This window comes from Garra rufa, chromosome 3, assembly GCF_049309525.1.
Source record: "Garra rufa chromosome 3, GarRuf1.0, whole genome shotgun sequence".
Classification (NCBI taxonomy): domain Eukaryota; kingdom Metazoa; phylum Chordata; class Actinopteri; order Cypriniformes; family Cyprinidae; genus Garra; species Garra rufa.
This window is the reverse complement of record NC_133363.1, coordinates 38,906,835-38,920,504: the sequence shown is the minus strand read 5'-3', so window position 1 is coordinate 38,920,504 and position 13,670 is coordinate 38,906,835. Positions and strand designations below refer to the sequence as shown.

Sequence of the window (13,670 nt, the reverse complement as noted above, 5' to 3'; positions counted from 1 at the left end):
GTCTGTACAAAAGAAACAATAAATAAATGAATAAACTAAATGTACAGTCTTTACAAAGACAAATTAAATAGTTTTGCATTGTTTACTTCCCCCATTGTCATTCAAATTTTTGCTTCTGTTAAAATAAATTTGGAGTAGTATGTCCAAATACCTCTTTTCCATACAATGAAAGTTGATGGTAATTTAGAGTTCCACAAATGAGGGAAGAAAAAAGAAGTTGTCAATAAGATGTGTTTGCTGTTTTACATATCTTCTGAGGTTATGTCTACATTAATCCACATTTATTTGAAAACTGCGTTTTCATTTCTAAAATGCGCTCCATCCATGTTAGCGTTTTCAAGCATTTTCCAAAAAATTCTCAAAAAATGTTGGAAAACTTTAAATTTGCCTTACTGCCTTATGTGTGAGACCTCATAAAAACTCACTGAGATGTGAACAGAACAGACAAAAGTTTTCATGCAATTTATCCAGCAGGATCATTTTATTTACAAAATATCCCACCATTCACTCGCGTCCAGGCCGCTTTCATTCACTATTATATGCTTGATCTAAAATGCAACTGACTTTGTTTTGCCGCAGAACAGCAATTGAGAGTAAAATTGATAGTACATTTTCTGTCATCTTTGCAGGACTGTAATATGAAGAGTGACAAAGTAACATATCTTTAGCAACAGTGTGAAAGCAGCGCATAATAGGCACAATACAGTTATAAATATAGATATCTATAAACCTGCGTCATCATTTTTAAAAGCCTCCGTTTTCACAGTCGACAATACAGCGCAAAAATTGCATTTTCAAATTGCTCAGTTTTCCTTGACAAAAATGCTTTCTCAGTGTGGACGGAAGGCCAAAACAGAGAAAAAGATGCGTTTTCAACCGAACATTAATTAGTGTTTGTAAGTCTTTTTTTAAGTTGCTTTGGATAAAAGCATCTGCTAAATGATTAAAGTAAAAGTAGTGTGGAAAATGCCTGAAACCATACAAACAGAATGCCCTTTCGTTTTTGTGTTCAGTTTAAATATGGCCCAAAACTTTTCAGCATCGTTACTTCAGTCTTCAGTGTCACATGATCCTTCAGAAATCATTTTAATATGCTAATTTGGTGCTCAAGAAATGTTTATTATCATCAGTGTTGAAAACACATTTTGTTCAGGATCCTTAGGTGAATAGAGAGTTGAAGTACCAGATTTATTTGAAATGAAACATTGCAAAAGTGTAACAAATGTCTTTACTGTCAATTCTATTCAGTTCACTGATAAAAAATTTCCTTAATAAAAAAATATTCTTGAGCTTTCAAACAGTAGTGTGAATTCAGTATGTTTCTCACAAAGCTAGCGAATGACTTTAAAAGACTTTTGCACACAAGTCATATAAAAGACTTGATAATACTTTATCCTTTTTTTAATCTTTTGAATATAAATCATCATCCACTTTCACTCTGTAAAAAAAGAATAGCATGAACATTCTACTTAAAGGATTAGTTAATTTCCAGAATAAAAATGTCCTGATAATTTACTCACCCCCATGTCATCCAAGATGTTCATGTCTGTCTTATTTCAATCATTAAGAAATTTTAGGTTTTTGAGGAAAACATCCCAGGATTTTTCTCCATATAGAGGACTTCAGTGGTGGATTAATGGGTTGAAGGTCCAAATTGCAGTTTTAGTGCAGCTGCAAAGGGCTTTACATGATCCCAGCTGAAGAATAAGGGTCATATCTAACAAAACAATTGGTCAAAAATAAAAAATGCGAATGCATTTTTGTTGTTTTAAGAAAATGATATATCGTTTCACTATATAAGACCCTTATTCCTCAGCTGGGACTGTGTAGAGCCCTTTGAAGCTGCATTTAAACTGCAATTTGGACCTTCAACCAATTGATCCCCATTAAAATCCACTATATGGAGAAAAATCCTGGAATGTTTTCCTCAAAAACCTTAATTTCTTTGCGACTGAAGAAACACATGAACATCTTTGATTACATGGGGGTGAACAGTTAAAGTAATACAGCTTTGGAATGATTGAATAACTTTGTTTTTGATTGAATTCTTCTTTTGATGGTTAACATTTTATAAGTCTGTACATATCATACAGCCTGTCAGACCCGCACTCCTCCGTTAGCTTCTCAACATGGGAGCTGTTCTGAATACATTAACGCATTTGTGTAGGCAGTGAGAGTCTCAGACGTGTGGGCAGCCATTCGATTAACCTCACAGAGGATTCCCTGCCTTCTTACACCCCAGGTAACATGTTTGGTACGTAAATCATCGGGTCCATGGGCAAGAGCTTTGTAACTCCCTAATTAACTGTTCGTTTAAATCAGCAGTATCTGGCAGCGCTGCTTTCTCTTTATTGACATTTTTAATTAACACAGAAAGAAGAGGCCATCCTCTCAGTAAAATTGTTTGGAGAGATGTCGCTAAAGTCAAAGGCTAAAGGACAATGAGAGATGACAGGCCATTTAACTATCTGACGGTGTACACGAATCAAGGGCTTTACAGTTCATGTCCTTTTATTACAGAAATCACCTTGGTCAAGAGGAACTAATTTTAACTTCTGTTGAGAGTGCTCAAAAATCAGATAAAGATGTTGCTCACCATGTCGATAGGATTTGTCAGGCTTAAAGTGATAGTTCAGCTAAAAAGTAAATCTGTCTTCATTCATTCACTCTCATTTTGTTTCAAACTTACTAAATAAAAGGAGAAAATCTGTGCAGATTTTTCAATTCCATGCAATTTCAGTGAGAGAGAACCAAAGCTTTCAAGCTTAAAAATGGGCACTAAAGTCTGAATGTGTGTGTTCCACAGAAGAAACAAAGATACAGTTCACAGCAACATGAGAGTGAATCAATTTTGACAGAATTTGATTTTCAGCTAAACTATCCTCTAAGAAAACTTGCATGAAACTAGGGCTGTATGTCAGACTAGCTCGAATTATTTCACTGGGCTTTAGGAACATGTTTTTGGCCTTCTATCCACCCTGGCCAGGACATCCGCAGGGAAACATGTGGTAGTTAGTGATTGATTTGAAGAGCAAACTGTGCAGCTGGAGCCAAGTACAAGTGGGAGCCCATAGGGGCATCCTTGGATGCTCACACACACTGACCACCAGCTTGCGGACTGTCAGTGCCCAGATCCTCCTCTGAGAAACATTCTTACAAATACTTACACAACTGATGTGGTCACTGTGTATTTCTGCATGATGGATTGAAAATGAATGGTCAGAGTTCAAGCTCTATCAACAGTATAAGCATAAGTTGATTACCACAAGAAATCGTTTTAACACATCCCACATTGTTCTAAGCAAAAAATACTGGTTACAGTAAGACATTTACTTATAAACCAGAGGTCTCTGACACGTCGCTTGCGAGTTACCAGTAGCTTGTGGCCTGATTGGATGTAGCCCGCCAAGACCGTATACATTTTATCCAATTAGAGTAAGCTAATACAGAAAATTGTCCTTCCCCCTCCAGTCCAAATTAAGTATTGACTGACATATTGCCTGTGATGTTAATTTTCAATTTATTTATAAACATGCAGATGTAATTACAATGCAACATAATAACCAACAGTACGTCAAAGTTTCAATCAAGCGTGTCAACACACTTATAGAAGGAACTTACTACATTATATGAAAAAAATTATAAATTAATAAATTATATGAATGCATATTGTTTCATTTTTCCTTCATGTAAAGGTCCTTGCACACTTTCAATTGTTTAAAAATAAACCACACATAGTGAGGTTTCTAAAACTTCTAGGATCTGGTTCAATTTTCAGCATTTTTTACTTCTGTAGCAAGCTTTTTGAGAGGTGTTTTGACCGTTCAGGGCCACTGTGATGTTCTGTGTGTGACAAAATTTAAGGAGTACGAAAAGACGCTTATGAAAATTTCTAACCCAGTGTGCAAGAACCTTAACGCAGGACTCTAGACTCATTCTTCCCAATGGTCACTCTTTTGCGACTAACTTTCATAGTTAATCGCATGAGCACATAATTTGGTCGTATTTTATTTTTTATTTTTTCTTGCTACAACAATTAATCAATGCATGCTGATAAACTTATTGTAACTACATAGTTATATGGTATCAAAAGTCAAAACGTTCAACCCATTCTTTTTCATCAGTATTATTTGTGATTTGAATTTTGCGAACAGGAGTTCCTCTTTTGCCAGGCTTCGGATGTTTTCGCTGTCTAATTCGCAAACTTCTTGTCACGTTTTACAAGAAAAGTCATTTGTCTGTTTTGTTTACATCTATACACCCTTCACGTTTTACGACTAAAACATAAGATGGGTTCATTGTTATTTTTAATTAAAAAGCACAACAACAATGAAACAATAGGCTACAATGACAAACTTGCTTACATAATTTTTATTAACAAAAACGAATAAGATGAGGCATGGCATAGGCTACACCACATGCTGTATTATATACTTTATATAAATTACAAGATGTTTAGCAAACACTGAGGAATTAATAAATAACATTTTTGTTAAAAAAAAAAAAAACTCCATAGCGTAACGTGAGGTAAACAAGCATTTCAAAATGAAAACAAACACCTTCTCTGGTTTAAGAACCAGTCTTTTACATTACTTTAGCTTAAAAGTCAAATCCTCTGTCCTTCATCGTTTTCTCAAAATGTGCATTTTTTTTTTTTTTTTTTTTTTTTTGCATATGTGCTTGCACTGAAAGTGCCTCTCTTCACACGGGTTTGTAATGCACCCTGTATGGAGCAGCACAGACCATGCACTCACACAAATGCAACCACGTCAAATTGTAACTCACACATTCTCAAAAAATTGTCGCAAATGCAACTGTTTTGGTCACAGTCTAGTGCCTTATTATGCCTAAAAAAGCAGTGCTTATAAGTGCAATGCTGCTTTGTTTACAGAGATTACCTCTATTTCTGCTGTTCCTTAAGTGCCACCTGCTGTTAGAAAGTGGATTTACATTTTCATTCAGCCTCTCTGTTGTTTGTGTTGAGACTAATACAAAAATTGGAACACACTTTTGTTAAAAAGCTAATGCGCATCCTAAATATCTGAACACTTCAGATAATAAGGTAGCCAATGTAGAATTGTTTATGGAGCAGTTAAAGTGCCTATAATTTATCATTTTGACTCATCCTTTTCTTAAAAATTATTTAAAGGCTGAAATGTGATGTAAAACTAATTATATTGTCAATTTTATTTAAAAATGTAAATATGTTGCACATTAATAGATAACATGGTTATGATGTAAGTCATCACCCTTTAAAAATCTGACTGTTATTATTATTTTAATGTTTATGCAAACAAAAAGTGCATAATGCCGCACATTTTATTTGTTGTTTTTTGTTTTTTGGCATATAGTGAAATGAACACTGATGCTCAGTGTGTGGCATCAGTGCTTTCTGAACATTTCCAGCACATTTTAATAATAATGAAGTGATCATTTGTCACTATAATCTGAATGTGAAATTTTCATACAATTTTCTCTCTAGTTATGATACACTACAAAAACAACTATAGCTAACTACAGAATCATGTGCAATGTACCATTTTCCTTAAAGAACTGTATTCTCTGATTCTGTTCTTTTCTCTGACATTAAAGGGTGAGGTGTATACAAAAACTCTTTCAGGTGTATATCAGTTTGGATGGTTGAAGGATTAGTTTACTTCCAGAATGAACATTTCCAAATAATTTACTCACCCCATGTCATCCTAGATGTTCATATCTTTCTTTCTTCAGTCGCAAAGAATTTAAGTTTTTTGAGGAAAACATTCCAGGATTTTTCTCCATATAGTGGACTTCAATTAGGATCAAGGAGTTGCAGCTTCAAAGGGCTCTACACAATCCCTTACCTAGTAAAAGATCTGAAAAAAGTTATTGTAAAATTATGGAATGTTTTCCTCAAAAACCTTGCAACTGAAGAAAGACAGACATGAACGTGTGACATGGGGCTGAGAAAATCCGAAAAATGTTATTCTTTAAGTGAACTTATCCATTAATTTGGGAGTTATGATACATTATTTAGGAGATGTAAGTATTGTATAAAATGGGTAGCTCTCAGCCACTTTCATTTGTAAAAAGTAGCTCTCAAATAAAATAAGGTTGGAGACCCCTGTTATAAACAATGCTTAACAGATAATGGATTGCACTGTGTCATGTCAATAAATTAGTGGCATGTAAGCTCATATAACTCTTTATTTAAAAAAAAATACAACAATGTACAAATGCAACATCTATCAAAATCCTGCACATGCTGTTTTCTTTTATTAGTCAATGGAAGTCAAGATGTAAATGTAAGTGAACCTCAAAATGGTAAAGTGTGGCCAAGTATGTTTACATTTTGTTTTCCTGTTTCTCTTTATGCTTTGAAAGAGAAAGTGGCGTAATTCCCGCAACAGTTTGGGAAGGCCGTGCCAGCTCAAGCTTTCTACTCCATCATGGCTGTAATCCAGACACATCAGACGCCTTCGTTTATACATGTTGTTTCTAGATTACCCCTCTGTAGTCACTTAAGTAAAGTTCCGCTCTATGTGCTAGGCTGTTCATGCACCAGTGGCTAGAAGAAGAAAAATGAAAACCGTAGCGCTCCTTGAGGGAGCGTTTCATCCTGCATCCTGTCAAAGTGAGGCTGGAATAGGAGGGTAATGGCCTTGGGCTGCCAAGATCCCTTCTCAAGCCAATACATAGTCTGACAACAGAATTCACACAACTACAAGCTCCTCTTCCCCTATTTCAGAACAGCTAGGCAATTTCATATGATTGAAATTAGTTGGTTATCCTCAAGGTTAGAGGTGCAGCAGGGCTGGGTGATATAGAGAATATTTATGACATATTCGATCTGATTTTGCTGGTGATTTAGTATTAAAGAGAATTGTGAATTTCACATTAATTTAATGTGCTTTTTATTTGCCCATTTCATTTTCTAAAGGCCAATGCCAGTAGGCTTGTTCCAGGCCTTCTCCTTTTCGATTCTCGATGGTGTTAAAATATATTGATAGAGAACCTGTGGTTTGGTTCCTGCATTAATCAAGACTTGAACGAGCACCGTTGTGCTCTTGGACAAATCATATGTGACCCTGGACCACAAAACCAGTCTTAAGTCGCTGGAGTATATTTGTAGCAATAGCCAAAAATACATTGTTTGGGTCAAAATTTTTGTTTTTTCTTTTATGCCAAAAATCATTAGGAAATTAAGTAAAGGTCATGTTCCATGAAGATTTTTTGTAAAATTCCTACTGTAAACCTATCCAAATGTAATTTTTGATTAGTAATATGCATTGCTAAGAACTTAATTTGGACTACTTTAAAGGTGATTTTCTCAGTATTTTGATTTTTTTGCACCCTCAGATTCCTAATTTTCAAATAAATGTATCTCGGCCAAATATTGTCCTATCCTAACAAACCATACATCAACAGAAAGCTTATTTATTGAGCTTTCAAATGATGTATACATCTCAGTTTTGTAAAATTTAACCTTATGACTGGTTTTGTGGTCCAGGGTCACATATATGGTTCACCATTGAAGATTTGTCTTCTCATTCTTTAGGTTTGGGGTCCGTAAGACCTCAGTTCTCTAATAATAATGATTTGGGATCTAAAAAAAATGGTGATAGATTTGAGTACATTGAATTATTACCATTTGAACGAATCTAATGACTCAAAAAATTTGCACGAATGTAAAAATTTGCATATAAAATATGTAGGTTTTATGCATGTAGATGTATTTTTATCATTGTCTTTCCTTTCATTTTTTGCAGGTTGTTGAAATTGCCATAAAAGTGAGTCCTCTATTGGGCTCCCATATGTTTCAGCCTCTTCTGCCAGATGTGATAAGGGGGATAGTCGAAGGCGAAGTGAGTATGAACCCAGTACAGTGTGTTACAGTAACTCTGTTGCACTAACCTAGTTTCACTGAAAATGTCCCGTTTCCAGTTTTTAATGTTTACGCATATTTGTGTGTTTGACTGCAGAGGTATCCTGTGGTTATGTCGACATACCTGGGCGTGACGGGTCGGATCCTACTGCAGAATTCAGGCTTCTTCACATCACTTCTTACTCAAATGGCTGTGGAATACAACCAGGAGGTAAGGATGAATGCTAGACCATCGGACAGAGCAGTGCATTCTAAAATGGCTAGTTTTGATGCAGAACACATGTTCACTACACTGCTTTTTAAAAATAATCTGTTTATTTGTAAATAAACAAATTATTGAAATATATTTTATAGGGAAATGCTATTTCAGTCCATCTTCACTTTTAATTCAATGTTACATGCCGTTTCTTTGTAATAATTTTCGTAATTTACTAGAAGTTCCCAAGTTAAAATATTTTCACTACAATTTTTTTCAGTGTGTGTAGAGATAGTTTTATGAATCATATATATTATACATTATATATTATTATATATTATAATTTTTTTTTTTACTTTTACTTCATTTTCAGTTTAATTTTTTTAGTCATTTAGTGTGTTTTAGTCATGTTTGCAATTTTTTAACATTTTTAGTTTAGTTTTAGGTATTTAGTTAATTAGTTTTAGTTTGTCGTATTTCAGTTAATGCTCAGTTTATTTCAATTAAATAAAAAAATAGGGTTTTAATTTTAGTTAACTATAATATATATAAGCCTGCTTCCACCAAAAAAAATAGGTAATTGTGACTCAGAATTGCGAGAAAAAAAGTCAGAATTGCAAGATAAAAACTTGCATTTGTGAGAAAAAATTCTGAATTTATTTGTTGCAGTTGTAAGTTTGTCATGCAATTCAGACTTTTTTTTTCTTGCAATTCTAAGAAAAAGTTAAAATTGAGAAAAAATTATAGAATTGTGAGTTTATATCTCACAAATCTGACTGTTTCTCAGAACTCTGAGTTTGTTTTGCAATTCTGACTTAGAATTTACTTAAGTTTTAGAACTTAAAATTTACAATTCTGAGAAAAAAGTCTTGCGTGATGTAAACTCAAAATTGTGAGATACAAACTCACATTTGCAAGAAAAAAAATCATTATTCTGAGAAAAAAAGTCACAATTGAGAATATATAAACTCGGAATTCTGAGGAAAAAAAATTCGGAATTGTAGGTGTATATCTCACAATTCTGACTTTATAACTCACAATTGCGAGATGGTGTCTCACAATTCTGAGAAGTCAGAATTGCATGATATAAACTCGAAATTATGAAAAAAGTCAGATTTGCGAGTTTGTCTCAATTTTATGCAGTTGATATAATTGATTATATAATTTAATATAATGATTTTATAACTTGCAGTTGTGAGTTTATATCTTGCAGTTGTGAGTTTATAGCTCAGTTGCTAAAAAAAGACAAAATTGTGCGATGTAAAATCTAAATGGCAAGAAAAAGTCAAAATTGCGAGATACAAACTCGCATTTGCAAGAAAAAAGTCAGTATTGTAAGGTTATATCATACAATTCAGACTTTTTTCTCCCAATTGCAAATTTATATCATGCAATTCTAACTTCAATTACCTCGATTCTAAGAAAAAAGTCACAATTTTAAGAGATAAACTAACAATTCTGAGGAACAAACGGCAGAATTGAGTTTATCTCTTTCAATTCTACGTTTATTTCTTGCAATTTTGACTTTATAACTCGCAATTAAGTTTATCTCTCACAGTTCTGAGAAAAAAAGTCAGTATCATGCTATTCTAAAACAAAGAGTCACAACTTTTTGTTCAGTGGTGGAAACAGGCTTCTATAATAATAACCGTGATTTAATATATAGTAAATATGAAGTATTGCCCAATAACCGATATATTAATATATTGTGCATCTGTTAGAATAATAGTATATTAATAGAGCATTTAAGCAATGAGTTTGGAGATGCCATGTTATATTATAAATAGCCATGACTGAATATCCACTTTAACAGTTGTTATAAAAGCTGTTTGTAGATGTCAGCCATAAATTCAATATTGGTGCATAACAAATTACTAAATCAAAGAACTCAAGTGCTCTTGCCTCAGATGTTGAAGGACAATTAGATGAAAAATCACTTCTTTTCCCGGTATTTTCTTTATAAGTCTTAACTTTGTGTCAAGGTCAAATACACTGAAGTAAAAAAATCTTTAAAAAACAAACAAAAAATCCTCAAGCCTGGCCTAGTTTTCTTTTTCTGTGTAGCGTATCTTTAGCTGGGTTGGTGGGAGCTGGTCTTACTGTAATTTGGTCCCAGTGGACCCAGATGCTTTACTGAGCCGCCCACACAGCATAATTCCCTTTCAACTCTGGGCCAGATCTCCCCACCGAATAATTGAACTCATTTGCACTATTGTAGTCTCAGCATATATCAGTATTCTCCTTAATTTCCTCAATCCCAGAAACATCTTTTCTGCTGAGACCCCTTCATTATTTACAGTATCAGCCAAATAAATTCAAAGATGGAGGTTTTTATATATTCGCCCTGTCAGGCAGCTCGACGTACTCTAATGTTTCCCTCTTATCTTATGAAGGGTGTATTAATCTTTTTCCCAGTGTGCCTCTGTTACCTGTGCCACAGCTAAATTATAAATGAGAATTATGTGAACGAGATTGTTTATCATGGCGATCTCTGCTTTCTCAGGCAGACCAGCTCTTGGGGAGTATGATTGAGATGTGGGTGGACCGCATGGACAACATTACCCAGCCTGAAAGGAGAAAGCTCTCTGCATTGGCGCTCGTGTCGCTTTTACCATCTGACAACAGGTTTGTCTTCTTATAAACACCTGCAGGATCATCCTATCACATTTGCATGCAAATGTCTGATGTTTATAGAGCAGAAGTCATCCACAAGCTGTACAAGTGATAACATTTAGACAAATCATTTGACATTCACCTCAGAGACCAAACAAATAAAAAATCACTTTGTAATGGTGACTCGCCAGAAGAAATGGCTTGTTGAATTCAGCTACATCAGTAGTTTGGATGTCAGCGATATTCATAACCTTAAAAGTCATTTAAGGTTACACACCTCACAATTCAGTTTTTGGACCTGCTAATATAATGGACCAAGCAGAAATAGCAACACCTGTAAGTAACATCTTTTCAACTAATGGCAGCCAGTATACACAACCAGTGTTAACCAAGTCTAAACTTTGCCAAAATGCAGCATTTATTTCAGATCATGTCAGAAAATAATCGACCTAAGCAAGTAGTATTACTGACAGTGTCGTGTAAACATGGCTGAAGGTGCGAAAAGAGGAACGAACAGATTAACTACAATTAACAGTTGAGTCATTTGTGACCCTGGACCACAAAACCAGTCATAAGGTTAAATTTTACAAAACTGAGATATATACATCATATGAAAGCTCAATAAATAAGCTTTCTATTGATGTATGGTTTGTTAGGATAGGACAATATTTGACTGAGATACATCTATTTGAAAATCTGAAATCTAAGGGTGCAAAAAATCAAAATACTGAGAAAATCACCTGTAAAGTTGTCCAAATTAAGTTCTTAGCAATGCATATTACTAATCAAAAATTACATTTGGATAGGTTTACAGTAGGAATTTTACAAAAAATCTTCATGGAACATGATCTTTACTTAATTTCCTAATGATTTTTGGCATAAAAGAAAAATCAATAATTTTGACCCATACAATGTGTTTTTGGCTATTGCTACAAATATACCCCAGCGACTTAAGACTGGTTTTGTGTTGTGCAGGGTCACATTTGTGCTGTAAGCGCTATGATTGATTCAAACACATGACTTTGATCGTTCATTTCAAGCGATTCACCAGATCAAATTGAAAGAACGATTAGTTTTTGAACAATTTGTAACTATTTTTGATGGGTGAAATGGAGCTTTTCAAAACTCCAAATCAGTTAAACCATTGTATTGCAAAATGATTCACTGTTTCAAAGCGCTCCAATCGGATTGCGTATCACAAATCATTTGTTTCAGATCGGTACTTCAAATTACGTATCTGAAGTCCCGATCTGAATAATGATTTGTGAACCACAATTTCAGATCAGGAGTGCGGATCTCAAAATTTTTCGCATTGCGAACCATTTGATTTAGATCAGGACTTCGGACCAGGCTTGTAAATCTTTTGTATCACATCAGGATTTCGAAGCGATTTCCTGAATCTTTTTTTTTTTTTTTTTTAGATTTTTTTTCTATTAAACCGTAGAAAACATCAAACCATTAAGGCAGTGCAGTAATAAAACAAGTGCCTTAAGAATTAGCTGTGGTTTTGCTATAGTAAAAGTGTACTATTACTACTTTGTAATACTTCAGTAGTAATACTTTGCATATGCTTCACTTTTGAGCAAAGCATTTTTCATTAGTATATTTGTATTTATTTATTTCTCTTTTTTAGAGTTTGAAATAGAAGACATAAGTGAGATCTCTGATTGAAGTCCTTCAAAAATCAAAAAAGTAGTGCTTGAGAAGTCATTGAAAGTCCTGGAATTTAATTTTACAAAAGTATTCATACCCCTTCATTTTTTTCACGTTTTGTTGCAGCATTATGTTAAACTGCTTTAAATTACTTTTTTTCCACATCAATCTACATCTCATACACCATAATGACAAAGCACAAAACAGGTTTGTAACAACTTTGCAAATTTATTAGAAATAAAAAACTGAAAAGATCCTGTTGCAGAAGTATTCATACCCTTTTCTGGGACACTCAAAATTTAGCTCAGGAGTATTCATATTGCTTCTAGATGTGGAGTCAAACTGTGTCAAATTCATTTGAAAGAGTATGATTTAGAAAGGCACACACCTCTCAGAAAAGGTCTAACAGCTGAAAATGCATATCAGAGCAAAAACCAAGTCCTGAGGTCAAGATAACTGCTTGTAGAGCTCAGTGACAGACTTACGTTAAGGCAATGATCTAGAGAAGAGTTCAGAAAAAAAAAATCTGCTGCGTCGAAGCTTCACAGAAGCATGTAGCCTCCATTATCCATAATAGAAGATGATTGGAACAACTAGGACTCTAGAAAATGTCTGTCAGCCCCCATCCAAGCTGACAGAGCTTGAGAGGTGAAAAGGTGAGGCAAAGAATGGCAGATAATTGCCAAATGCAGATGTGCAAAGCTTTTCACATCATGCCCAAAAAGACTTGAGGCTGTAAAGGTGCTTCAACTATGTACTGAGTTAATGGTATGAATACTTAGGCAATGTACTTATTTTAGTGTTTTATTTTTAATACATTTGTAAAATTTGCAAATCTGGTTTTTGCTTTGTCATTATTATGGTGCATGGAGTGTAAATTGATGTGGGGAAAAACTAATTTAAAGCAGTTTAACATAATGCTGCAACAAAACAAAATGTGAAAAAAAAATGAAGGGGTATGAATACTTTTGCAAGGCACTGTATATATTAATCTGCAAAATAACAGATTGTTTCATATTACGAGCAACAGTAAAATGCAGTCATATAAAACTCGTTTTGTTTGATAATTGCCTTGACTTGATTTTAATTGGAAAAACATGTAACCCTTGCACACAGCTGTGATACTGTGGGGTTTTTTTAAGTAGTGTTTTTGCTCTTAAAGGTGGTACTTGCTCATAAATTAGCTTCTACAATGCTAAAAATAAAGATCTCTGTGGACTAACACATCTGCTTGAGTTACTTTTCTTTTCAATCTGTTGAACTCTGCATACATGGTTCTGGCGTTAACGTTGACACTCAAAATCACACCATTAAGGGACGCACTTGTTTACCTCCACAGCACAC

At 34.2% G+C, this 13,670-nt stretch overlaps 1 protein-coding gene across 1 annotated transcript in view; it reads left to right on the top strand.

Annotated features, from left to right (window-relative positions):
• ipo11 (importin 11) overlaps nucleotides 1–10,785 on the top strand; it is a 229,992-nt gene extending 219,207 nt beyond the window's left edge. Inside the window, exons 25-28 of the mRNA XM_073836609.1 lie at nucleotides 7,749–7,844; nucleotides 7,962–8,075; nucleotides 10,564–10,685; nucleotides 10,755–10,785. Of these exons, the coding sequence (XP_073692710.1) occupies nucleotides 7,749–7,844; nucleotides 7,962–8,075; nucleotides 10,564–10,685; nucleotides 10,755–10,785 (363 nt within the window). The remainder of the gene's footprint in view (nucleotides 1–7,748; nucleotides 7,845–7,961; nucleotides 8,076–10,563; nucleotides 10,686–10,754) is intronic.
• Nucleotides 10,786–13,670: the final 2,885 nt, after the last annotated feature.